This window comes from Eublepharis macularius, chromosome 1 (genome assembly GCF_028583425.1).
Source record: "Eublepharis macularius isolate TG4126 chromosome 1, MPM_Emac_v1.0, whole genome shotgun sequence".
NCBI classification, from domain to species: Eukaryota; Metazoa; Chordata; class Lepidosauria; order Squamata; family Eublepharidae; genus Eublepharis; species Eublepharis macularius.
Window position 1 is genome coordinate 164713051 of NC_072790.1, and position 26529 is coordinate 164739579.

Sequence of the window (26529 nt, forward strand, 5' to 3'; positions counted from 1 at the left end):
CTCCCTTAAAGGTAAAATCACCCCAAAGCAGAGTGCTTCCTCACCAGAGGGTCTTGCATCACCTGGTCGCCAGCTGCACCTGTGGAGCTCCCGCTGCTGCTCTCTACTATGTGCATTTTCTCAGATGTTGGAGTGTGGGCTTTGGCTCGGCTGAGTTGCTTGCTGCACATGTGTGTCTTTCCCTTGCAGGCACATCGCAACTGTCCGGGAAACAACCAAGCATGTCTGCTTCAGCCCCCCACCCCCAATCCTCTGCAAGTGTCATTCAGATCCAGCCCAGGAAGCGATATCTCAAGGCAGTCAGCATCTCTGCCCCACCCCTGGGAGCACAGAACTAGGGCTGCTCAAAATGCATTGGCTACCGAGGGACGGTGGCACTTTCCTCAGTTTAATAAAACGTGTTGAAAAACAACAAACTTCTGAATTTGCATGCCTGACTGACATTGTCATTAGCCCCTCCCTCAACACCCTGTCACACATGTCCACTCACACATCCCCACAAATGTATCAAGCGGCACCCCGTCCAGCCTCCCTGCCCCCTTCTTCCCCTCAATGTGGGGTGGGAATTGAACTGCAGCCCATGAATGTCTGCTGGGTGGGGGGGAGAGGCACTGAGGACCTTCATTCTCTGATAGGCTAAGCTGCTGGCATCTAATAAGCCAGGAAGATGGTCACTGCAGGTGGAAAGCTACTGCCAGAGGGTGGAGGATGTGTTTGCAGAAGCAAGGATGGACTTGGTGTGGGGAGAGTCTGTCAGTTCACTCTGGGGGGGGCATCTCCCCAGTACTGGAACATGGCTGTCAAGCTCCGGTCCCCATTCTTGCTTTGTAGAGATGCAGTGATGTGTTCAAGTTGCACAGCAGCAAGTCTGAGCGCGTTTTTCATTCCCCTCGTTTCCAAACAGCCTCCTGGCCTCCCACGTGGTTCCCAATGGGTGTTCCTGTCACTCATTGACGGCCCCACCTCCCCCCCCCACCTGCTTCTCCGGAGCCTGGGGACTACTTATGGTTGCCAGTCTCCAGGTGGTAGCTGGTGATCTCCCAGAATGACAACTGATTTCCAGGCAACAGAGATCAGCTCCCTACTATCTGGCCCTACTTTTCAGGGAGGGGGAACCTTTTTCTTTTGGTGGTGGGAGAGGCGGCGGGTATTTGCAGGTGCACTGAGCTGCAGCCACCAGTCCGGCCCTCCCTATTGGCTGCGCCACCGGTTGCCCCTCGCCTGAATGTCAGGGGAGGGTGTGGCCATTGGCTGGTGTGAGCAGGGTTGTTGGGAACGGTGGGTGGGACCTCCCAGGGGCCACTGCATCTCACACTGCCACGCTCGGGCGCCAGTGGGACTATCCTGCAAAAGTCCATAAGATGCCGTGCAGCACCGCCCCATTTACACCGGCACACGAGCGATGGCGCTGCCTGGGGAGTTAGGACTGGGCTGCCTGTAGCTTAGTCCTTAACCCTAGCTGGCTCCACACACTTTCATGTAGCAATAGTCAATGCAAGGCCTCTGTTGGACATAATTGCAACATAATTGCTTGGCTCCAATTTACATTTGGAAAACAATGGCCCACGGACTGGAAACCCTCAGTCTACATTCCAATTCCCAAAAAAGGGGATGCCAAAGAGTGTAGCAACTATTGGACTATTGCGTTAACTTCCCATGCAAGAAAAGTGATTCTCCAAATTCTAAAGCAAAGACTCTTACCATATATGGAACGAGAAATGCCAGATGTTCAAGCTGGATTCAGGAAAGGAAGAGGCACTAGAGATCATATTGCAAATTTACGATGGCTAATGGAACATACCAGGGAATTTCAGAAGAAAATCAGCCTGTGTTTTATAGATTACAGCAAAGCTTTTGACTGTGTGGATCATGAAAAGCTATGGAGAATGTTAAAAGAAATGGGGGTGCTACAACATCTGTACTGAGCATGAGGCTACTGTCAGGGACAGGTAGAATATGGGGAAACAGAATGGTTTCTAATTGGCAAAGGTGTCAGACAAGGATGCATATTACCTCCCTACCTGTTTAACCTCTGTGCAGAGTATATCATAAGGAAAGCTGGATTAGATCTAGGAGAAGGTAGAGTAAAAATTGGTGGAAAGAACATTAATTAACAATTTGAGATTTGCAGATGACACTACGTTACTGGCAGAAAATAGTGAAGACTTGAAACAACTTCTGAAGAAGTTTAAAAGAGAAAGCGCCAAAGCAGGATTACAGCTGAACATCAAGAAAACAAAAGTAATGACTACTGAGGAATTACAACATTTTAAAGTTGAAAATGAGGAAATTGAAATTGTACAAGATTTTCTATTCCTTGGCTCAATTTGTGACCATTAGTTTGTCCTATACACATGGTATGTATATTTGTAGATCTTAAAATGACTATCCTAAAAGTGAATTTCAAAAACAGGACACAGCAGGAGATTGCTGAGATATCACTATAACCACTGGCCAACTCCCACCTTTTCCTAGGTTTGGCCCAGCCCAGGGGCGTTGTTAGGGGGGTTCCCATGGGTGCCCGGTCCCCCTAAATTTAGGTCCTTCCCTAAATCCTCCATGGCCCTGCCTCTGTAGATAGTGGCAATGGAAGTCCCTCCTTGTGATGTCATTGGCTGCTCCCTGTGATGTCACTGGGCCCCAGTTCTTTTAAGGACCTGATATAGCAATGCCTCTGGCCCAGCCCCAGACCAACCCCTCCAGGAAATTGGAAAGTCTACACCCCTGCCTGAACTTCACTTTGAAATGTGCTGCAGCCTTTCCAGTGGTGTAAGGTACCAGGACGTAGTAATTTAGAAACCACTTTCACTAGAGAATGTGCCAGGAAACTTACCATTTGTGTCCAAACTTTCTCATCAGAGGACCATTGACTCCCCATTTTATTACATTTTTTTTGCATATAATTAAATTGCAATTTACAAAAAGAGCTAAATTTGTTCTTGTGCAATCTTAAACAGGTCTGCTCAGAATCCTACTCAGGTGTATTCATTAGGTCTTACTCTCAGGAAAGTGGTTTAGGATTAAAAAGAAGAATGTGCTCTCTTTTTTTTTAATATTTTTATTTTTTATTAACTACATTAACTAACAATACAAAGGGAAGAAAGGGAACAAGGGGAGGAAGGAAAAAAAAACACAACAACTACAACATGTAACAACTATGCTACACAAAATGTTTTCCCTTCATACTGCCATTATTCAAAAGTTAAAGCTTTATGTTATGTTGATGGAGTGGTTGACCTTACTAAATGCAAATTACAATTTAAATTCAAATTAAATTTTCCTTCCCCTCCTGGGTCCCGGACACAATTCTCTCTGAGCAACTGCAGCCGCAGTGCTCGTTTCCTCCCCCCCCCCCTCAGACTTCTCCTTTTCGTCTTGCTTGGTGCACTGAAATTCCGGATTTTTATCCTCAAAATCCCTTAGTTGATCTTCTGATAATATCTTGAAAGCTTGATCTTTGTGACTGAACCAGATTCCTTCCGGAAATAACCATTTGTACTTTATTCCACGTTCTCTCAGAAGAGCTGCGAACTTTTTATACTTAAAACGTCTTTTCCGAACTAGAAATGGGACATCTTTCAATATTTTAACTTTATTACCCAAAAAGTCCAAATCTGCATTGTATGAATTATATAGGATAGTGTCCCGGATCCTCTTAGATGAAAAATCAATGATGATCTCGCGAGGCAGCTGACGCTTCATTGCATATTTTGAAGTAGCCCGACGGACTTCCAAAATGGCGCTTTTTACTTCTTCTTTAGTTGCCCTCGCGGGTGTCGCCAGTAGTTCCGAGACCAGACCCCGTAAAACCTCATTTTCCTCCTCTTTCACATTCTGGAGGCGCAAAATTGTCTGTGTTCATTCCACTTGTAGCCCGATCAGCTGGTTCTCCACCAGCTTAAGCTCTTTATTCGTAGCCTTCACGAGTGACGCACTTTCCCGAGCAGACTTCTCTGCCGCCCCCCCCGCTGCTTCCTTAATGGTTTTCACTTCGCTCTCAATTAAGCCCACCCTTTGATCTGTTTCGTTCAGCTTGTCAACAAAGGGTTTTATGGCTTCACCAACCGCCCTCCGCACTACTTCCTCCAACGACTCTCCCTTCAGGGCAGCCGAAACTGACTTGCCCAGAGCGGGACTTTGTTTTTTTGTTGCCATTTTAGGGGGGGGGGAAACCGCCAACCAGATTCTGAAACTCAGCGAAGGGGAAGAACGAGCCTTCTTAGCTTCAGATCCCACCACTCCTTCGCGTGCGCTTGTAATAACAGAAGGGATCCGCTTACTTGCAGGCTATCGCCTAATTCTGCTCTTTGCCGTTTTCCATGGCCCGGCAGCACTCAAGGCGCCGCGCACGTCTGCCGGCCTCCATAGGGACAAACGGGCAATTAACCCCCCGCATTGATTCCGGGGGGCTCTTCCCGCAGCGTCCCGGACCCAGCCTCCCTCACTGGGAGTTTTGGGGGCTAATCTTCGCAGATCAGCCGCCCGGACAGGGTGCTCGGGCGCTTCCTCTCGGACCTGCGAAGAGGAGCGTCCGACATGGCTGAGAAAACGAAAACGAATCAAGAAGAATGTGCTCTCGAGTCACAACAACTTATGGTGATCTCTTCCCTGTGGTGTTCCAGGCATGAGATGAACAGAGATGGTTTGCCATTGCCTTCCTTTATATAGCAATAGGGTTACTAGATTGCATTAAAAATATACTGGATTGCATTATAAAATATACCTGGGCTTGGTGTGTTGATGTCACTCTGGATTGATGTGATCTCTGGCCACTCCCCTGGCATTCAGGAGGCTGGGCGGGCAAGCAGTCCTGTTATCCAAAATGTGTGTGTGGGGGAGTTCCTTGTGAGTTGGGGAAATTAGCTTACAAGGAGACACTGTGAGCAGGGCCAGTGCCAGAGTTTCTGGTGCCTGAGGCTGGGGACAGCTTCAGGGCTGTTGCTGCCCCCATGTGCGCGCTCTTTGCATGTGCACACATCTGGACTGCGTGATGACATCATCACGCAGCATTCACTGCGAACTGGCCCCATGGTGCGGCAGGCAGCTGGGATGGTGTGCGGGTGGCCTCCCAGCCCTCCCACTCAGTTACCCTGCGCTGCCCCAGCTGCCTGCCGTGCCTGGCCCGCAGCTGTGTACAGGTGGCAGCAGCAGTATGGGGCAACTGAGCAGGAGGGCTGAGAGGCTGCCCGCTCAGACTGCCCTGTGCTGCTGCCACCAGCACGCATTCCCGGCCGGGCGCAGCAGCTGCGGGCAGGCGGCCGGGGCGGCACATGGGCAGCTTCCCAGCCCCCACCCCTGGGGCCCCCTCTGGCACCTCAGCGCTCGAGGTAGCTGCCAGACCCACCTCCATGGATGCGCCGGGCCTGGCTGTGAGAGGGGGTAACTAGTAGGATCTCCACCAATATATAGCAGGATTGTTCCCTTAAAGAACTCTCAAGTAAATAGAGAGATGTTCAACAGGAACGGTTTTTATTAAAGGAGCAGCAAGAGAGCAATCACGTGAAATATACACAACACACACAGAGCTAACTAGAGAGGACATGGGTTCTGGTTGCTGCCAGGTAGGCTACCTTTACTGGGGAACTGCCAATTGGTGCATGGGACATATGAGAAGTTGTAGATACTCAGAAGGTTTTTTATCTCGATCCAGCACAACTATGTTCAGAAGGAGATCTTTTTGAATTCAATGGGTAAGTGTAGCATTAAGCTGCATAGTTTCCTGTTCAAGTTGTAATAAAGTCATCATGGGACCATTCTGATACACCTTGTCTTAATCAGCAAATAAGTTGACAGAATGTTGTGCTGATGACAACATTCTATTAAATTAATACATTTTCAAACATTATCAGCTATATATCTGCTAGGCAGAATGATCTGAACAGGCATATTGGCTATCATTCTATTCAATAGGTTTGCTACGAAGCATTTTGGTTTAAGAGTGAAATTGGATTCCTTTGAATCTGCAAATATCAGAACTGTAACTGTCCACATGACCCTCCAGGATTCAGGAATAATATCAGAATCCTGTATATTAAAATGTATAAAAGGAATTGCATAATTTGGCTTTGAGGTTTTACGATTTTTAATGTTCCCAAGTGTTTGTAAAGTTGCTATATTTTAATAGCTTGTTCTATAATTCTGTTGTATTAATCTGATAATGTAGGCATGTTAGTTATTAACATATATTTTCCCTGTAGCACTATCTAGTGAATATCCTGATTCATACTGGTTTTGTTTTGCTTTAATAAAATCCAGCAAAGCTAGTCATGTTATTGCCCATATTAGTAGTGGACACAAGGTGGCGCAGGTATCTTTTTCAAATACATGCAATACAGACTTTTTTTTATTTTTCTGTTTTAATTTCTTTCATTCATAAACCAAAACTGGGATATGGTTATATTAGGTTTCTGTCCCAGATCACTAATTTTCCTTAATAAATCTTGTCTTTTACTTTCTTTTTAGTCTTGATGACAAATTGATGAAGTACAGCATAATCCTAAACAGAGTTACACCTTTCTAAGTCCACTTCAACGGATTTAGAATGGTCTAACTTGGTTTAGAAGTGCACTGGTAGGCAGCACTTGTAAGGTCTTCTCACAGTGCAATTCTATGGAGAGTTACTCCAGTCTAAGCCCATTGACTTCAATGGGCTTAGGCTGGAGTAACTCTTCTTAGGATTGCACTGTAAGTCTCTGAAGGCCTGGAAGTGCAAATTACAACAGCTCCTGCATTTTTCTACATAGGAAAAGTTCGGCCTGAGGAAACACAAAATGGTGAGAAAACAAAGAATCATGAGCTTGATTCATATGATGGGGAAGCAAAATTAATACAGTATTTTTGAGGCAAATAAGATGTTTATTGTAATTAGCATTCAGGTGTTCAAAGTGATTCATGTATATATTCTTAATGATGCTAACAAGAATCTTGTACATTAGATCATTATTATGCATACATTGCAGACAGAGAGCCAAGCTACAAGTGACGCCTTACACAGGTTGGACACTTGTCAGCTTCCCTCAAGTTTTGATGGGAAATGTAGGCGTCCTGGTTTTACAGCTTGGCTCTCTATTACAGCTGCAAGACCAGGATGCCTACATTTCCCATCAAAACTTGAGGGAAGCTGACAAGTGTCCAACCTGTGTCAGGCGTCACTTGTAGCTTGGCTCTGAGAGAGAGTGGTTTGATTAAGGCTATCAAGTGAATTTATCGCAGAGACAAGATCTTAATAGATTCACAGTCCAGCCTTTCAGCTGTTTTGCTAATTAGTACAGAATGGGGCATAGGACAGAGGCACATATCTGTATGTCAAGGTATCTGTGTGTACACACACATTGTGTATGTAAAAGTGTGACAGTCCAGATAATACAGAGATTGTTCAGGTAAGCCTAAACCCAAGAAATATGGCAATGGGCACCCTAAATAGTTTCAGCTAGTTCAGCAGAAGGTACAGCAAGATGGAAAAGTAGGATGTGACCACATAGGCCACAAAGTTTTAAATGAATCTCATATCTTTGCAGTGGGACATAAACATAAAAAACTCCAGATTCTTCTGCTCCAGAATTCTTTCATGACTCATATATGTGAATCTCTTAACTCCTATTATTTAAAATGTTAAGTATTTGGGCCCATGACTTTGAAACAAAAAAAAATACTGGGGTGGGGTGTTAATTTTTTGTACATAGACATCTAAACCACTTTAGTTACTGTATTCTCATTTGGAAAATGGATAACTAATAAGCATAATACCATGCTTCTGCAGTGCCATCCTAAGCAGACTTACACCCTTAGGATAGCACTGCCGATGTTGCAAAATTTAAATGGTGCAGTGTTTTTGATATTTTAGCATAGCACCCAGTTTAGTTCCTGCTAAACACTCTTCAAATTTTGCATCCATTTCTTTGCTCTGAGCTTCAGTGAACAATGTCTTCCAGTCACCCACTGCACCTGTATAAGAACAATGGCAAATTAATTATAATATTTGTGGCTCCATACATAGAGGCTTAGAGATTAGATGCATAATTCTGGACTGTAAAGTGATTTAATTGTTTCAATTTACTCAGAATTATTAACTTCTGTATCCTATGAATATGTGAGCTGCTTTTACCACTCAAGATTAAAAGAAAAATTATAGTTACATATGTGTGCATCTTCTTTGATCAACATCCAAAAAAGGTGGAGATGTTAATGATAATCTAACTGATTTGGGGTTTTCTAGTTTGTCTATTCTGGATGTATTTATCTAGCACATTTTTTCTCAGCCTTTGTTCAGAGAGCTCACTCTTCTCCCATTCTCCTCACAACACTGTGAACAAGCTTTCTAGCAAAGCAGGGTTTTGAACCCAGGTCTGCTAGATCCTACTAATTCAGTACTCTAGCCACTACACCACACTGCACTGCATTATTCATGAAGGAGCCAATTGGTTGCCAATTGACTGTAAGAAACTTTCCTAGCCTATTCACTAGCTTTGGAGCCCATTGCAATGGGCAAAACCCTTTTCTATTCCCTTGGCTGGTGTTTGGTTTTTTTTAACTGCATGTCTTGGGAGACAGCTTTTGTACTGGGCTCCATTCCAAACCACTCATCTCAACCGTTGGACCCATCATTTCTGCCCTGGTTCCACCTCAGACTTACTCCATACTCTGCCAAAAGCAAGGCCTCAACCAGGTACCAGAATTTTTGAAGTGACAATACTAGATAGACAGCATAATGATACTCATGGTCCCAGCTCTGTTCTCAAAGGCTCAGGAAACACTCATACACATTTTACCCAGTTTTAGATGATGTGTCAGTTGTAGATGTGCCTAAAGAAGGATGACTACTGTCACATTCTCCAGGATGACTTTAAAGACTGTTCAGAAACTGCAGTTGGTACATTGATTGCAATCTTATCAGAGAGTAAGCACATGGAATTCTGTTCACTTGCATGAACTTGTGGAGGATATATAATTTAATTTGGCCACATGTCACAGCAAAAGCTTATTTTAAAAGTCTTAGAACCAGACCACAGGTTACACACTAAATGTACAGCTGCTGTTGAAGAGAGCTGTTGCACATTTAACTTGCCTCTTCTCTGTCATGTTTAACAGAGCTTTAAGAGTCGATGTCACAACATCCTGCATACCCTGCCTCTGCTCCACATCATTGGCTGTTATTGATGGATCCCAGGAAAAAGCAGAACACTGTCATGTCATGACACAGCCAAGTCCAGCAGCAGCCGTGTGCGCTGTTTACTTTGGCCTTATTTTAAAAGGAGTTGTACTACAAACTAATCAGGAGGATGATGTTCACTAAATGGTTCATGTTACTGGAAGAAATACATGGCTGCTTATGTAGATCTTTGAAACTGAGATGATTATTCTGCATAAAATAGTACCTTTCCTGAAAAGGACAGGAGCAAATGATCCATGGGTTTCACTGGATTTACTACTCATTTCTTGAAATGTGGCTTTGTCTGCAATAGTCCGAATTGTCTCATCAGGCAGGGAAAATTCATGAAACTGAGCAATTTGTTTCACTGCTTCATAAAGGTTCTGTAAAATAACAATACAGGACATTTTGTATCATTTCATAAATATCTTTGCTACTTTTGGTGCAAGTTGTTAAATATTAATCTTCCCTAAAATCCATGGATAAGGAAGGCTAGAAATCTCGGTCATTATTCAAGTGTTTTCTATTTCATGCTGCCCAAAATGTACGTTTCCATTGGGCAGGATTCAGAGAGTCATCAGTAGGCAGTGGCAGGGGTGTACCTTTGACACCTTCCTCTCCCCTAAGCAATTTCTTCTGATCCTGGGAAAGTAGGGTCTCTGTGGAACTCACGTGGACCAATGAACTATGGAGATTGAGAGTGGAATGGAGGAAACCACGCCTCTTCCTTCTTCCATGAGCAGAGCTGTACTCAAGAAAGGAGGAGGAGAGAACAATTTTGTCCTTTTCAGTTTCCTCACTGCAGCTCTCCCAACTCATGTGGCACATGGATTCTGTGACCCCAGAGACCCACTCCCAGGGTTAGAAGGGTCTGCTAGGGGAGGAGAATGTGGCTGTCTTGAGACAATATTGAAATAGTGTATAATAAAACACTAATCTCACTGGTTTAATGATTATGATTACTGAACGATCATGGCCTTTTTAATACCACCCGCCCGCCAAGATAATAAAAGGGGATATTGCTTTGAAACTGCATGAACAATGCCACAAACTGCCAAATAATAAGTGGAAGAAAATAAAAGATTATCCACTATGCATGTCTTCTTCAAACCTGGAATGCAATATTAAGATGCCGGGATTATTTAAGAGTAGCCACTAATGATAAGGAGCTCATCTGATCAGAAAACTGAGTGGGAAAATTGTTCTTTCGATTTCATAGAATACTCACTTCTTTCATGTCTTCAAACGTCATGATCTTGATATTTTCATCATCCACATGTTTATCCCAAACAAGAGCATGGTCAAAATAGGACTTCCAGCAAACTGAAATGAAACGCAACCAACAAAGGCAGAGAAAATTACACTACAACATTTGTTTCAGTTTATGAAGGAAGATCAGCATGTGATTTAAGATGAATTGTGGTAACATAAAAATTGGTTGACACAAATCAATGTGATGATTGGAGAGTGAGGAAATGTTTGAATTCACCCCATATTAATCAATAATAAATTTGAATTCTATCTTGGACATGACATTGATTTGTGTGCAATCCTACAGACAGTTTCACCATGCTAGGCTAGTCATTCTCTGTTATGATAGGAGATAAAAAGATGGCCTGTAACTGAACCATAGGAAATCAGAATGCTGAGAAAACTCTCTTTTCCAAGAAGAGAGGATAGTAAATATCTAATGTTGCCAAACTAAGAGGAGATGAGGTTCCAAACATTTGGCTCACAATCATACTGAGCCAGGAGGCCTTCTTTCCTCCTTCCAGCTAAGCAAAGCTGTGAAATAATTTTTTTTAAAAAAACGATTAAAAGCTAAGGGGCAGAAATGCAGAGATTAGCTCTATATATCACTAAACAAATCCCCTTGTGAAGTTATAGAGATAATGAGTCACTGCTTGACAATGTTGTCAAAGGGCTGAGAGTATACAAATTGAAAGTGAACCCAGACAAGACAGAAGTGATGCTGGTTGAAAAAGCAGAGATCTTGAAGGACCTTTGATGGGGGCCAGTTGACCCTGACTGACTCAGTGAAGAGGCTAGGGGGTTATATTGGATCCAGCACTGCTGCTAGAGAAGCAAGGAAATGCAGTGGCACAAAAGGCCTTCTCCCAACTTAGACTAGCCTGGAAGGTGGCCCTCCACTTTGACACAGCTGATTTGACCACCTGGATTCATGCCACAATAACATCAAGACTAGACAACTATAATTCACTCTACATAGGTCTCCTCTAATAGTCAACTTGGAGACTCCAGCTGGTGTAAAACGCTGCAGCTTGTTTACTTTCAGGAGCTAGACAGAGCATGCAATTCACTCCCATTCTGCAGTCATTCCATTGGCTACCCATCAGTTACTAGGCTCAATTCAAGGCTCAATTCAAAGCAGGGCTGGATCAAGGGGGGCGGGGGGGTAGTCGGCTCCTGGCACCACCAAAGAGGGCGCAGGCAGCAGTGTGGGCAGCCTCGCAGCCCCCCGCGCTGCCTTTCGCCTGCCCCGCAGGACAGGGGGTGGCCGGCTTGCCGTGCACCCCCTGTCCTGCAGGGCAGGCAAAAGGCAGCGCGGGGGCTGTGGGGCCACCCGTGCCGTTTGCCTGCCCTGCAGGACAGGGGACGGGCGGCCGCCCCCTGTCCTGCGGGGCAGGCAAATGGCATGGGTGGCTGCGCTGCCTTTTGCCTGCCCTGCAGGGCAGGGGGTGCGCGGCAAGCCGGCCGCCCCGTCCTGCGTGGCAGGCGAATGGCGTGAGCGGCCCGCAGCCCCCCACGCTGCTTTTGCCTGCCCTGCAGGGCAGGGGGTGCGTGGCAAGCTGGCCACCCCCTGTCCTGCAGGGCAGACGAAAGCAGTGCGGGGGGCCGCGCTGCCTTTTGCCTGCCCCACAGGGCAGGGGGTGCCCAGCAAGCCAGCTGCCCCCTGTCCTGCGAGGCAGGCAAAAGCAGTGCGGGGGGCTGCAGGGCCGCCTGTGCCATTCGCCTGCAGGGAGGCGAATGTCGCGGGCGGTTTCCCAGCCCTGCACGCTGCCTCTATTCCACCCTGCGTGATGACATCACCGAAGTGATGTCATCACGCAGCGTGGGGAGCGCATGCGTGCGAGATGGCCGGCCGAGGGTTGCCCCAGGCGTGGGCAACCCTAGATCCGGCACTGATTCAAAGCCCTTCATGGCCTTGGACCCTCATATCTGTGCAACTGCCTCTCACCCCATGTTCTGACATGGCACCTTTGCTCATCTGAACAGGGCCTTCTGCAGATACCACCCTGCATCGGGGCTAAATCAACATCTGGCAGTACACACACTTTCTCTGTGGTTGCCCCCACCTTATGGAATGGCCTGCCTGAGGAGGTCAGGAAAACGCCCTGTTTCCTGGTGTCCGGGGTCTACAGCCCAGCCCCCAGACTTACCTGGAGAAAAGGATGGGAGACCCCCGGGAGACAGCAGCCCAGGTGCCTCAGCAGACAGCCAGGCCCAGCACCAGCTGGCCCCAGGGGGAAGGGAAGAGACACCCAAGCCCCAGCCAGCCACAGGGGGAAGGGAAGAGACACCCAAGCCTCAGAGGGTTAGAAGGGGCAGGTGGAGGACAGCCAGCCCCACCCTCCAGTGGGGGGCCAGGTAAGGAGACTGGGGGCAACCCAGAGGGGGCTAGAGCAAACAGAGAGGGCCAAGATGGTGGGGACAGGCAGCCAGCAGCGGGCCAAGCTGAAGCCTTACCAGCCAGGGAAGAGAAGCAGCCTCAGCAGCTCAGAGCCATGCCCCAGCCTGCAGCCCTGCTGGAAAGCACTAACCTAGCCCAGGAGATGCTAGGAGCTAAGGAGCCCCAGGTGGAGTTGCCTGAGGCATTCTGTGGGAGGAGATGGACAGCCAGCCAGGGAGGCTCAGCTGTGCCTGCCTTCAGCCGTCAGATCAGCCAGGGAGGCTGGACAGCCAGCCAACAAGGCACAGGTGGACCGGCCCAGTGCTTCCAGCCAAATGAGCACAGGTGCAGCTGCCTAGGCCAGCTAGGGCCATGGATGGAAGGCAGCAGGAGGGCGTGGTTGGCACGTTGAGCGTGGCTAGGCTGAAGAGATAAAAGGGAAGCACACCCACAGGGTGGGGTGAGTTGAGTAGGAGCAATGGAGTGGAGCAGACTGGAGGCAAGGAGGAGAGTCAATGAAGGAGGAGATGGTGGAGATCAAAGGGGGTGAGTGGCACAGGTTGAGCAGGCCAGCGAGTGGACTGAGAGGGAGTCTGGGTGAGGTATACCACCCCTCCTTCCACACAGCAGGGTCCTGCAGCATCCCTGGCACCCCTTTGATGTCAGGGCCCGTCAGACCGGGGCCCCACCCAGCGGTGGCCGCTGCAAGCCCTGACACCTGGCTTTCTGCAAACTATTTAAGACTAAATTATTCAAGAGGGCTTCTACTCCGATTATAGAGCTGTCATAAGAAACAGCTCAGAGAGATGCCTTGGCAAGGGACAGGGATTGTTAGGTACTGTCTGCTGGTGTAGATATGCTTCTACTGGCTAGTTTGATGTTACTAAAGATATCATGTAAATTACTTACACTTTAATTTAGAAAGGTTTTGTCTATGCGTTCAACATTTTTTTACTCGTTTTCAAATTTGCAGCTACCATACACTCTTATATCTTTTTTTCATGGAATGTCCTAATTGTTGATCATATTCTATTTTTGCTTTGTGAATGTTCTAGCTATTGATTATATTGTACTCACTTGCAGTATGTAATCCACCTTGGATCTCAGTGAGACTATAAATAAACGAGAACAACAACAATAATTTTGAAGCTGGAATTCAGCTGTGCCCTCCTTTCTGGATTTAGGGTTGCCTGCTGCAGGTTGAGAAATTCCTGAAGATTTTGGGGGTGGAGCATGGAGAGGGCGGGCTTTTGTGGGGGGGAGGAACCTCAGCAGGGTATAATGCCATACAGTTCACCCTCCAAAGCAGCCATTTCCTCTAGGGGAACTGATCTCTATGTCCTGGAGATTAGTTGTAATTCCAGGAGATCTGAAGCCACTATCTGTGGATTGGCACCCCAATCTTTATTAGCTGCAAGCTGAAGGACCACATGCACACTCAAACTGCAGCTACTCCTTAGTCACTTGAAATATGTTTCACTTCATATTTCATGACCTTAAATTGTGCCTTGTATGAAGTGTCTTTGTCTTCCCCATATTACACTCAAAACTGGACAGAATTTGAGAATAGAATGCTAGTGTTTTGAAATTCACTAGGGAAAAGTTTATTATAATATATACCTTCACCACTCATGAACTTTTGAAAGAATTCATCCCATGAAGTGATATTTGGAAGCAGAGGATTTTTGTTATAGAAATGGAAGTAGGATACAGCTGCATCTTTGGGATTTCGAAATATCACCAATATCTATAAAAACAACGAAAGGTACATTACATGTTTGTGGTTTAAATCAAATAGTAATGATGTGAAACTACTAATTTATCAAACTCTGGAAAGGGTCATCCTATCCTAATTAAGTGCTTTGGATTTTTCATATATACTCTAGAGAATAAGAGACTGCCACAACAAGAAGCAAGAAGTTGAGTAAAGTGGACTTGTGTTCCAGTAATAGAGACACTCTTTCCTTCATATTCAGGATTCAATTGATTGCCATATCTGGGTTCAACACAGAATTTTCCCCAGGATACTATTGACTGTGAGAAACAAAGCAGGGAAGGGACCTATCTTGTTCAGTATGTTTTGCTTTAGTACCTGTGACAAAGAGCTGTTACACGGTCCACATGGTGGACTGTTAACTGACATGCTATGTATGGTCTATGCTGAGAACTTAATTTTCAGATGCACATGGGCCTGATTTGGATCAGATCCACCTGTGGTGTGCTAGGAGCCCATGGCGCAGAGTGGTAAGCTGCAGTACTGCAGTCCAAGCTCTGCTCATGACCTGAGTTCGATCCCAGTGGAAGCTGGGTTCAAGTAGCCAGCTCAAGGCTGACTCAGCCTTCCATCCTTCCAAGGTTGGTAAAATGAGTACCCAGTTTCCTGGGGGTAAAGTGTAGATGACTGAGGAAGGCAATGGCAAACCACCCCGTAAAAAGTCTTCCAAGAAAACATGGTGATGTGATGTCCCCCCATGGGTCAGTAATGACTTGGTGCTTGCACAGGGGACTGCCTTTACCTACCTTACCACCTGTGGGGTAAAGGGACTTCAGCCTTCTCCTCACATTGTTCCCTTGGCTCTCAGTGGCCCAAGGGAACCACTATTTGCTGGTTGAGGAAACTTACTTGTACTGACGCGATGTCCCCTACACATACTGATGGCTATGTCTAGTTTTCCAATAAAAAGGTAAACAGTAGGTTGTTGGGGGCTGTTTCAGGTCAAGAAAATGGCATGGTGGGTAGTCTGAAGCCTCTTCTTTACTTACTTTACTTTATTTGGTATTTAGCCCTCCCTTCCCACAAGCGGGCTTAGGATGGGTTTACAACATCCATAAAATATATAATTATATAAATACAATTAAAATCATATCCTAACTCAGATGGCCTATTGTACATTCCTGCCCTCAAATACAAAGAGGGAGACACCCGGATGGATGGGATGTCATTGGATCGGAGAAGGCGATGGGAGGCTCAATGATGGTCCTAATACTGGCCTCAACCATATGCCTGGCAGAACATCTCTGTCTTGCAGGCCCACCGAAATGATACCAGATCTTGGCGATCCCGAGTGTCTTCAGACAGAGAGTTCCACCAGGTTGGGGCCAGGACTGAAAGAGCCCTGGCCCTGATTGAGGCCAAATGAGCCTCCCTGGGGTCAGGGATCACCAGCAAGTTCTTATCTGCTGAATGAAGCGCTTTCCGGGTACATACGGAGAGAGAAAGTCCCTCAGGTATGCTGGTCCCCATCCATTTAGGGCTTTAAAGGTCAACATCAACACCTTGAAACGGACCTGGAACTCCACGGGAAGCCAATGAAGCTGCTGCAAAACTGGTGTAATATGTGACCTGAATGGAATGTCCATCAGGACCTGAGCAGCAGCATTCTGGACCCACTGTAGTTTCTGGGTCAGATCCAAGGGTAGCCCTGCGTAGAGGGAGTTACAGTAATCTAGTCTAGAGGTGACCGTTGCATGGATCACTGTGGTTAGGTCCTAGACTGAAAGATAGGGGGCAAGTTGCCTAGCCTGCTGTAGTTGGAAAAAAGTAGTCTGGGCCACAGACGTGACCTGAGCCACCATAGATAAGGAAGAATCCAGGATCACGCCAAGACTCCTAACTGACGAGACAGGCACCAACGGGGCCCCCTCAAAGGCCAGAAGACAAATCCACGTATCCTGCAGCCCACGGCCCAAATACAGGACCTCTGTCTTCACAGGGTTCAGCTTCAGTCTGCTCTGCTTCACCCAACCAGATACCACCTCCAAGGCTCTCAACAGGACGTCCGGGGCCGATTCAGGTCGGCCGCCTATCAGCAGATATAACTGGGTGTCATCCACATACTGGTGACAACCCAGTTGGAAACTCTGCACCAACTGGGCAAGGGGGCACATATAAAGGTTGAACAACAGGGAAGAGAGTATAACCCTGTGAAGATCCCAAGTAAATGTGTGCATGTGTCTTTAAATGCTTGGTTTGAGCTAGGTGAAGAGTGGGGGTGAGAGAGGGAAGAGTGAGTGATGTGATTGGTTGATGACTGAGAGTGTGGGTGGAGTAAATGCAGTTTAGACTGAGAGCGCAGGGAGAAAAGTTTCAGTCAGAAGAAAGCAGGCTAGCTGTGTGCTTCCTGAGTATACTGAAGTATTTATGACAGAAATATAACCTGTGTGGAACCTGAACTGAGCATGTTTGTGAAAGGACACTCAGTCAGGGAAAGAGAGGCCAACTGTGTGCTGCCTATATTTGAAGTATTTGTGAGAGAACTTTTGAGTCTAGTGAAGGAGGCTAACTGTGTGTGAAGCCTTAGAAGAGATCTGTGTGAATGAGTTTATAGGAAGTAACTTTAAGAACTATTTTTATGAAACCAATACGCTTCTTGAAAAATAAACATTTATTTTGTTTTGTTATATCCCAGTGTAGCTGTCATTGCTATATCCCATTCATATCCTCAGGGCCACATAGAACCACGAAGGAGCCTGACGCTTAAACACGTTACCAAAGGGGAAATTTGAATAAAATATTTTGGAATAATATATTCCTGGTGGCAGCAAACTACCCAGAGGGTGTAAGGGGAAGATTAAAAGAAAACTCTACCCCAAAGAAAGTACAGGTCATAACACACCCCCTGAGGGACGCCGCACACCAATGGCTTGTGCGTGGACACTCTCTCCCCCAGTGCTACCCTCTGTCCCCGACCATGGAGAAAGGAGACAAGCCACTGCAAGGCCGTCCCTCAAATCCCCACATCGGCAAGGCAGTGGTCCAACAACTCATGGTTGACCATGTCGAACACTGCTGAGCGATCTAGCAATATCAGCAGCGCCAACCCACCTCGATCCAGGTGTCTGCGGAGATCGTCCGTGAGGGTGACCAACACTGTCTTCATCCCGTGACCTGGACAGAAGCCAGACTGGTATGGGTCCAGGACAGAAGTCTCTTCCAGGAAAACCTGCAGCTGCTCGACCACCACCCGCTCAATCACCTTTCCCAGGAATGGGAGGTTCAATACTGGGCAGTAACTGGATGGGTCGGCAAGGTCCAAAGATGGCTTTTTAAAAAGAGGCCTCACCACGGCTTCCTTCAATGCCTCGGGAAAAACCCCAGAGCTTAATGATGTATTAATAATATCCTCCAGTTGAGCCCTCAACCTATCGACACTGGCTTTCACCAGCCACGATGGGCAGGGGTCCAGGGAGCACATGCTGGGCCTAACCAGCTGCAGGATCCTGTCCACCTCATCCCTGGAGATCAGACTGAAGTGATCTAAGGTTGAACCAGAAGATGGCCAAGGGGCCTCCAGTTCCCTTACTGTATCAACCACGGCTGGCAGATCGCAGCAGAGAGACAAGATTTTATCTGCAAAAAAAGCTCCCCAAAGCCTCACAGCTAATAGCCGAATTTCTATTTTGGCAGTCTCCCTGAGGGAGGGAGACCAAGGACTGAACAACCTCTCATACAATGTAGTCCTGATCCAAATCAGGCCTGTGTATATTTCTGAATTAATTTCCCAGCACGGTCCACCCATAGCAGAATGACTTTTAAGTCCATATGGTGGACACATATCCTTCATGTGGACTGTGTAATGTGTGAATTGGCCCAAAGATATGGCAGACCTTTAGACAGAAGGCACCACAGTTCCAGAGGCATTGTCTTTGCAGAAATGACAGGTAAGAAAACTCTGCTCCCACTAGCTCTAATGAATTTAAAATAGGCATGAAGTTATATTATCAGATCTATATTATGTCAATATTCACTGTCCACAGTTAATGCTATATAATGCAGCATTATATAGTAACAGCAATAATAAAGATGGTTACTTACTTTTGTCTTTTTTTCAATGAAAGACTTGGGAAGGTTATCATAATGGAGATGAGTAACAAAAACACGTGGGGAGGGCTGGTTTTTCAACTTCTAAAATGAAATTTATATCAAATTAATGTCATTGTGTAATTTTAAAGCTTTCACATCAGAGGAAGATTCTTTACACCAGGACAAAGCACTGCTATTAGTGTAACAGATCAGTGGGATGAAGGGTGAAATGTCTCTGAAATCTCCCGGCACAAGTATGCCTCTGCTTCCTCCTGGACTGGGCTATCTGTGAGCACAAGAAATAGAATCATGAAGTGCCTCTCCCTGAAGTTTATGCACATGGTCCCAGTTATTTTGCTAAGAAGTTGAATCAAGACTGGTCCTGGCTGGCAGAAGAGACAGTATTGGCTCCTAGCCTAATCAATGATTCTCAGGGTAAATGGCTGGGTTGACTCACTGGCTTATATTCACCACTGGCTAATGAATGTTTCTGTGTTCTGTGTCATTATCTGAAAACTGAACCCGGTTATGAATATGAGTGTTTACCATAAAATGCAATAGAGGCCCAGCTTTCCACTGGTGTATTAGTATAAGGTTGTAAGGTTTTGTAGGGAATGAGGTTATCATATGCTCTTCTCAAATTCCAACTTATTGAAACAGTGGTGTAGTTATAAGAAAGGGAGACATTTTGGTAGGGATTCAAGCCCCATCCTCAACTTTATATCCATGCTACAGAGAGCATCAATTAAAGATACATTCAGTTTGAAAGAACTCTGGCGATATATAATTGCTGTGGTATTGCCACTATGCCTAAGTCCTCCTCAAATATTTACAAAGGAACAGTGCAACCCGTAGCTACACTGTTCTAAGCCCATTGACTTCAATGGACTTAGAAAGGTATAATTCTGTTTAGTATTGCATTTTAAGTAGCTGTTACTAGGTTAAAGACCAATAGGACTCTTATGAGAGGGGAGAGCTATAACTGGGGTGCCAAGTAACTGCTGTACTAGATGCCAGACTCTAACCACTCATTCTGCTAAAGGAATATGGCTGAGAGGACCAAGGCATGAATGCAGGGTAAGACAGGATTATGTAGAAAGTTCAGGTTGGTTTTGTCTTCTCTTACTTGCCCTAATACCTTGTGTATAAGGAGTTAGCTATATTTTTCATGGCTGTAGAAGATCTATGGCAGTAGTTGGCTGAGCTCTGAATCTGTCTCTTCTCCCCTCCCAGCTGAAAATGCAGCATGGAATCAAGGGAGCACAGCTTTGGTTAACTCCAAACAGAAACTTTAACAACAGTATGGACCGATTTTTTATAAGTAACTTGAGAGTGAAACCTGATTTAGTTTGCTTCTACAGTATATGATATACAGCAGGATATGTCTGAGTTGTCAGGGAAAGTCTAGCCTAGTTTTTCACAGCCAAGTTAGCCCTTTCAATTAAAATATATTTTACATTTCTAACTCTCCGTGTCAAAGTGTAATATATATGTGTATGTGTGTGATTTTATATGACAGTAGATTACAACTGGTTCCAGAGTTCAAGTAATCAAATTGTATAAATGTTTGTACAGTCACATACTGTACCTGTAAAGTGTCATTTTCTTTGTAGGATACTGTAAACTTAAAACATGTACCATGCAGGCCTATACAGAAATACACTAGTCTTCCATTGAAAATTAATGAGTTTAGACGGGATTAACTACATAGGTTTGCACTGTTAAATACTGATGGTTTTTGAAACTAATGTTATGGATTTATACTGACCTGAAATTTTTCTGGGGGTCCAAATTCAATCATTTGGAAGTGCTCAGGAGACGGCAAGTCCTCGTTACCTGGAATAGCAGCTATCATTTCATTCAGAATATGTAGTGTCCAGTTTGTGCCTGCAACAGAAAAGGGAATAGGGTCAAGGGACATTAGCTACCCAGTTCAGTACATATTTACATAAAACATGTGGGCTTTAAGCATGCCTAACTCTGTCTTGGACTGTGGCCACAGTCTTTAAAATTAACTGCTCCTTTCATTCAAAAATTTACTAGACATTAGCAAGTAATGAGAAAGGTCATTATCCCTTCTCAATCTATAATATCCTGCCAAACAGAAAGTGACCAATAAACGAATGCAATGCAATGCAATGCAAAGCGATCAACAGATGTATGCAATGCCACTACAATATTTACTATATTTATATTCTTAATGAATATGAAGGCCTAGTCCCACTGAAGTAGAAAATCTATGTCTGAGCTGTACACACTTCAGTCTATAGATCAGGACTCTCCTGATCAATTGCTGTGCTTTACTAAAAAAAAAACACCCCTCTGTAGAGACAATTAGAAAGCAGAAGAAGGATTCAAGCCCCGCCCTCCTCTTGTCATGCTAGTTTCCTGTGAATGGGAATAATTTTTTTCATAGAGAACATTACATCATATGAATCCAAGTGGTATAGACCCCTTAGACACTGGGTTTCTTCCTTAGGGACAACAAGGTCTAAGGACAGAGCTACATATTAGGTGTCTTAACATGTTTTTCTTTCCTTTTCAACTTTCCCAACTACATTTTCAAGAGGGAGAACAGCATGTGGGAACAGGGTTTTTTTAAAAACTCTTTACCCCAGTGAAGGAAAATAGCTTGAAGGGGGGCAATTTCCAGCTGAAAACTGGCATGGAGGGGAAGGATTAAAATAAAGTTCCCACTCCACCTTGCGCCTTCCCCTGCGCCAATTCAGCCTCTGGAAGGCAGTTCTTTTGATTAAAAAGCAGCATCCTTGTAAGTAATTGAACTGTTCATGGTGACATTCACATTACTTCCCTGGGATGAATTTGTCAATATAAATTCACATATTCTGAACCCAATGGTAACTTTACTTCAGCTGTGTTTCAGGGCCATTGCAAAAGTAAACAGCGTAAAAACAGTAAAGCACAGAAGAAAACAGAAAGAGCTTTGTGGAGTCTGCTGCCTAATGAACTCATTTACATTGCCAGTAAAACACATGTTGAAAGAGTATATTCAAAGCGTTTTCCTTTTTCCTTTTTCATTGCATGATCCCTTGCTGGAGTAGGAAGTAGTGCCCATAATGGAAACAGGCATAATTTCCAAGAAAACTGAAGCCCTTAGCAGCATTCTCTTTCTCAAGAACATTAACTTGCATATCATTATCAATGGTCAGAGAGCAAGTGATAGCCCTTTCTTTTTTAACATTTCCCTTCAAAAATTGACACTTACCACATTTTGGATAAGCAACTATTAGCACATCATCCTTTCTGGCTTCCATGGCTTCCAGTGCTTCAAAGGTCTCAGGACTGCAAAGGCGATCAGGATACAGCACCCCTCTGAAAGTAGTCAGCAGTTCACCATTCTCTTTCTCTTTACAGGCAGCAAAAAAGGCCTCCATATATTGAGCAGCAGCACTCTTTTTACTGGCCATGGTTGACTCTGTCTGCTGCTTCTGCCTTGATGCCCTTTCTAGCTCTGCTAAAGCTAAGTGGTGAAAAGAGGTCCCAGCTCTTCCTTTATCTCTTGTTCAAGAAAGAAAGGATATTGCAGAAGGGAAAACAATGCTGAATCACGCAAGCTCACTCAGCAACTTTTGATTTATGCTCTGACTTGTAAATCTATCTGGTTTCAACAACTTAGGGGAATTAAGAGTTACTTAATCTTTTCCTTTCTGGGCAGTACTCTTGCTGGGGAAAAAAATCAACTGGAGTTTGTCACGCTAGAGGCCCTCGAGGGTTGGAAAGAATAGACTGCAATCATCTAAATGCAGTTCCTTATTGTACAAAGAATGACAAGAATATACACCGATGACTTTTCTTCTTCAGCAGGTTGTTGCAACTCTGTGACATTAATTTTAAAACTGGACATTTTAAATTTGCTTCAGAACTAGGAATAATAATAGTTACAAGCATGTTTGTTCGTTTGTTTATTGTCTGCCTTTCTCACCAAGGCGCAAGGGGGATTAAAAATTTAGCCAAGTAATAAACATTATAATAACATTGGATCACAAAATTAGAAAATAACGCAATAAAACAGTATAAGACGTAAGAAATGCAAACCCAAGAGTGTGTGTTCAAAGCACTTCACACACCTTGCTACAATGCTTACAACAGCACTGTAAATGGGGCTAGATCACAGATCTAATTTCTATGGGTAGCCCCAGTATGCAGATCAAAAATCCACAAGGAGGGGGTCACCAAAGATTGTACACCTGCCTGGAAACTTGGGGCCACCTCTAGAGTTTGCCCAAAAATTTCAAAACTTTTTAAAAGGAGTGTGAAATTCCCCCCAAAGTAACAAGTGATGTTTGTGCATGTTGTCACTGAGGGAGGGGGGGAACCAAGCAAAAACATTTTAATACGTAATCCCTGTGATTATGTTCATCTTAGCTAATGTGATTCTTCCATCCCTATCAGCACTCTTAGAAATCGCATTAAATGCTTGTATTTGGGTCCATAAGAAATCAGGATTTACTTTTGTAACATTCCAGAAGAGCCTAAAATGTCCCATTGTTATATTGTATCATTATGCCGCATGCCTGAAATGCTTGATTTAAAGCATACTGGTACATTGGAGAGCAAAGTTATGGTGGTTAACTGGCAAGCATGAACAAGTTGAGACTGAATTGTAACACAATTGTTAAATTCAAGGTGCTGGTTATTACCTCCATTTATTTATTTACTTCATTTATACTTCTCCTTTCTCCCCAATAGAACCTAAGCAATTTACATTCTCCTCCTCTCCTCCATTTTATCCTCACAACAACCCTACGAGGTAAGTTAGGCAGAGAGTGTTTGGCCCAAGGTCATCCAGCAAGCTTTCGTGGAATTCGAACCTGGGTGTCCCAGATCCTAGCTGAACACTCTAACTACTGTAGAAAACTGGTTGACTAGTTGAATCATCAGTTTTAACAGCCAGTTTGGAAGCTAAAGCACCTTAGTATTTAACAATGGACACAAAAGCCCTTCAGGGTGTAGGACTCAAATATCTGCAGGATTGTCTCTCTTGATATGCTTTGATAAGATAGTTTTTTTTTTTTTTGGCTTAAATATTTTTACCCAACTGTTCTTCAATGCTGGGAACTCCAGACAGCTTACAAATTACAACAAACATACCAAATGCTATTTAAACCTATACATTGTTAAAGCAGATTATGAGCCACAAAGAGGTCCCAGGCTGGTGTTGGTTCTTCTGGCACAGCTAACACATGGGGCCACAGGCTGAGAGCCAATGGCTCGTGTCTTTATACAAGCCCAGGCTTCCAAGTAGGTGGCGGCTGGAGATGTCCCAAAATTACAACTAATCTCCAGACCATAGAGATCACTTCCCCTGGAGAAAATAGGTGCTTTGGAGGATGACCTCTATGGAATGATACCCTGTGGATGTCCCCACCCCCACCCCAAATCCTGCTCTCTGCAGGCTCCACCCCAAAATTCTCCAGGAACTTCCTAACCTGGAGCTGGCAACCCTACTTCCAATGCCTGCAAAGAAGGAAAGGGCAGATGTTCAGCACAGGTCTTGCTCAATTCTTTCCCCTCTTCCACAAGCTCATAGAAGGTTCCCAGGAGCAGGAGGTCCCCAACTCAGAACTCCAGAACTCTATTTCAGGGTAGGTCTGAAAGCAGCCACTGCTTTCCTAAGAATCAAGTCTCCTTAGTCATTGCCTTCCCTCTTGAAAATCTTATTTGTTATAGCTTTTCTGTTGCTTCTTGGCTGCTCTGAAATCATCTCAAGAAAGTGGCAAAGCATGCATTTATTTACATTTAGGGTCATCCAGTGAGCATGTAAAACAGAGAGCTCATGGGGCAATTTGAAGGTTACAGTTGGTCTTTAAGATGCCACAGTTGTAGGCTGTGGTTTATTTGTTTAATGATACCCTTTAATGATTTAAACAGATGAGTATTTCTGTATAGTTTTTGTGTTGCCAATGTTGGGAGAAACTCCTACTTAAAGACATCAATCCTCTGTGGATAACAGATTGTTATATACAATTCCTGAGTTTTAATATTAAAAGTGTACAGTGCTCGTAAGTGAAATAATACTGTCAAAATATCGTCAAGGTCTTATAAATATTCCACTATGTATAATAAATACTTATAATAAATACCAATAACTATCACAACTATGTTCACATCCTGTTGATCTGAATGTTCCACTTCTATAGCACCAAAGGACTATAAAAGTTAGAGGAGATCTTCATCTCTCTGTGTTCAGTGTGTATTTTGGATGGACAGCTGGAAGCATGCTCTGATAATCTGCAGTCAAGAGGGTGCTCTTGTAATATGCTACTCCGGATTCGGAGATAAGTCTGGTAATAATAAATTTCCTCTTCGTAACTTCCCTTGTCTTTGTTGATTTCAGATTCACCGCATTTGCTCTCACAAGTTACCAAGCTGACCAGCTGATCCACAATAGTTGCATCTCTAGGAATGGCAGTTCCAAACCACAAACGTTGTATGTCCAAGATTAAATGTCCATTATGCGCCCAACAGGCTGCTAACTTTAATCCTGTTTTGGTTACCTTTCTCAAGCATGTCATAGATGTACATAAATGTTTTCCCTAAATTACACAAGCACAACATTCAAATATGCACAACAAATAAACTGTGGTCCAATTCCTAATAAACAACATCATCAATAAAGTGTTAATAATTCCTTCAATAAAGTATAACTTAAAACACTGCAACGTGATTTCTCCTTTGCAATGTCTTCTGAATTCAAATCATAGCAGCAGGGTATGGAGTACTACACGTAACCTAATTTAATACGTGAGTGTTCGTTGACTCCAATTGCTACAGTGAATGCTATGATGTCTTTAAAGGTACACAAGAGAGTGCAAGAAAAGCTTATCTACAGTATTATACCTCACTTGCAATCCCTCAATGTTTCACAAATAATAAAATTTAGTTTGATTCCAGTCTCGAGGGGTAACTGTGTCCAATTTGAAAATCCAAAAGGATTCCTGCCTCAGTAAGTCTCTCTGTAAGTTTCTTACATCCCAGAATATGGTCCACAAGGTGCCAATGTTTTTTCACAATCTTACTCCTACCCGTGACCAAATGGGTGTAATCAATTGCCCACTGTGAGCATGCATCTTGCTCATGGTCCCTTGGTTTAAATAAGTCATCCCTACGCACTTTGGACACCCTTTTTACTGCTGTTTCTAGTACCTGAAGTGGGTATCCTTTATTGTAAAGGTCTCTCCTTAACTTATCCCTTTCCTTCATGTAATCTTGTTGTAAGGTGACATTGCAACACAAACATAAGTATTGCCCATATGGCAAATTTCTGCCATATGGCAGAAGATGATGGGGATGGTGGGAAGTAAAACATAAGTATGAGTTCCTATCTGTACTCATTGAGAGAAAAACAAGATATAAACATACCTTAAAATAAACAAATTGATAAACAAGACAGTGAAGACATCATCAATATTGCCTACTTTGGGGGGTGAGTTTTTAGTCATAAGTCTCAACTACTGTTGTATCCATGTACATGAGTGTGTTAAGCCTACCATACTTCCCTCCAGTCTGCAAACTGCACAATTTGCCCAGCACTGCTTAAAGTTAGCACAGCATTTATTTTATGAGTTGGCAGTCTATGAACACTTATCTGGGCGTAAGTTCCACTAAGCTCAGTATGACTCACTTCTGTGTAAACATCCACAGCATCGGGCAATTAGATTATACAGCTACTCTGTTTCAAGTAGTGAGAGTAAACTGTATTGTGCCAATTAAATTAAACATTAACATCAAAAATGTCAGCTCTACTGAACCGAGTAGGCATAGTTCATGAGCACCAGACTACAAGTGGAAACCCACAACAAAGTGTTGCAATTAAATGAAATGAATCTGCCTTATACTGAATCAGACCATGGGTCCATCAAGGTTAGTATTGTCTACTTAGACTGGCGCAGCAGTTCTCCAGTGCCTCAGGTCAAGAAAGGTCTT

At 44.3% G+C, this 26529-nt stretch overlaps 1 protein-coding gene across 1 annotated transcript; it reads right to left on the reverse strand.

Moving 5' to 3' along the window:
- Positions 1-7111: 7111 nt before the first annotated feature.
- On the reverse strand, positions 7112-22186 carry LOC129330757 (sulfotransferase 6B1-like). The gene is made up of 7 exons (XM_054980942.1): positions 21809-22186; positions 20351-20469; positions 18595-18684; positions 14400-14526; positions 10377-10471; positions 9375-9531; positions 7112-7944 (listed from the first exon to the last, which is right to left on the reverse strand). The coding sequence occupies exons 1-7, from the start codon at positions 22008-22010 to the stop codon at positions 7814-7816; spliced, it is 921 nt and encodes a 306-aa protein (XP_054836917.1). The 5' UTR covers positions 22011-22186; the 3' UTR covers positions 7112-7813.
- Between the last annotated feature and the right edge of the window lie 4343 nt (positions 22187-26529).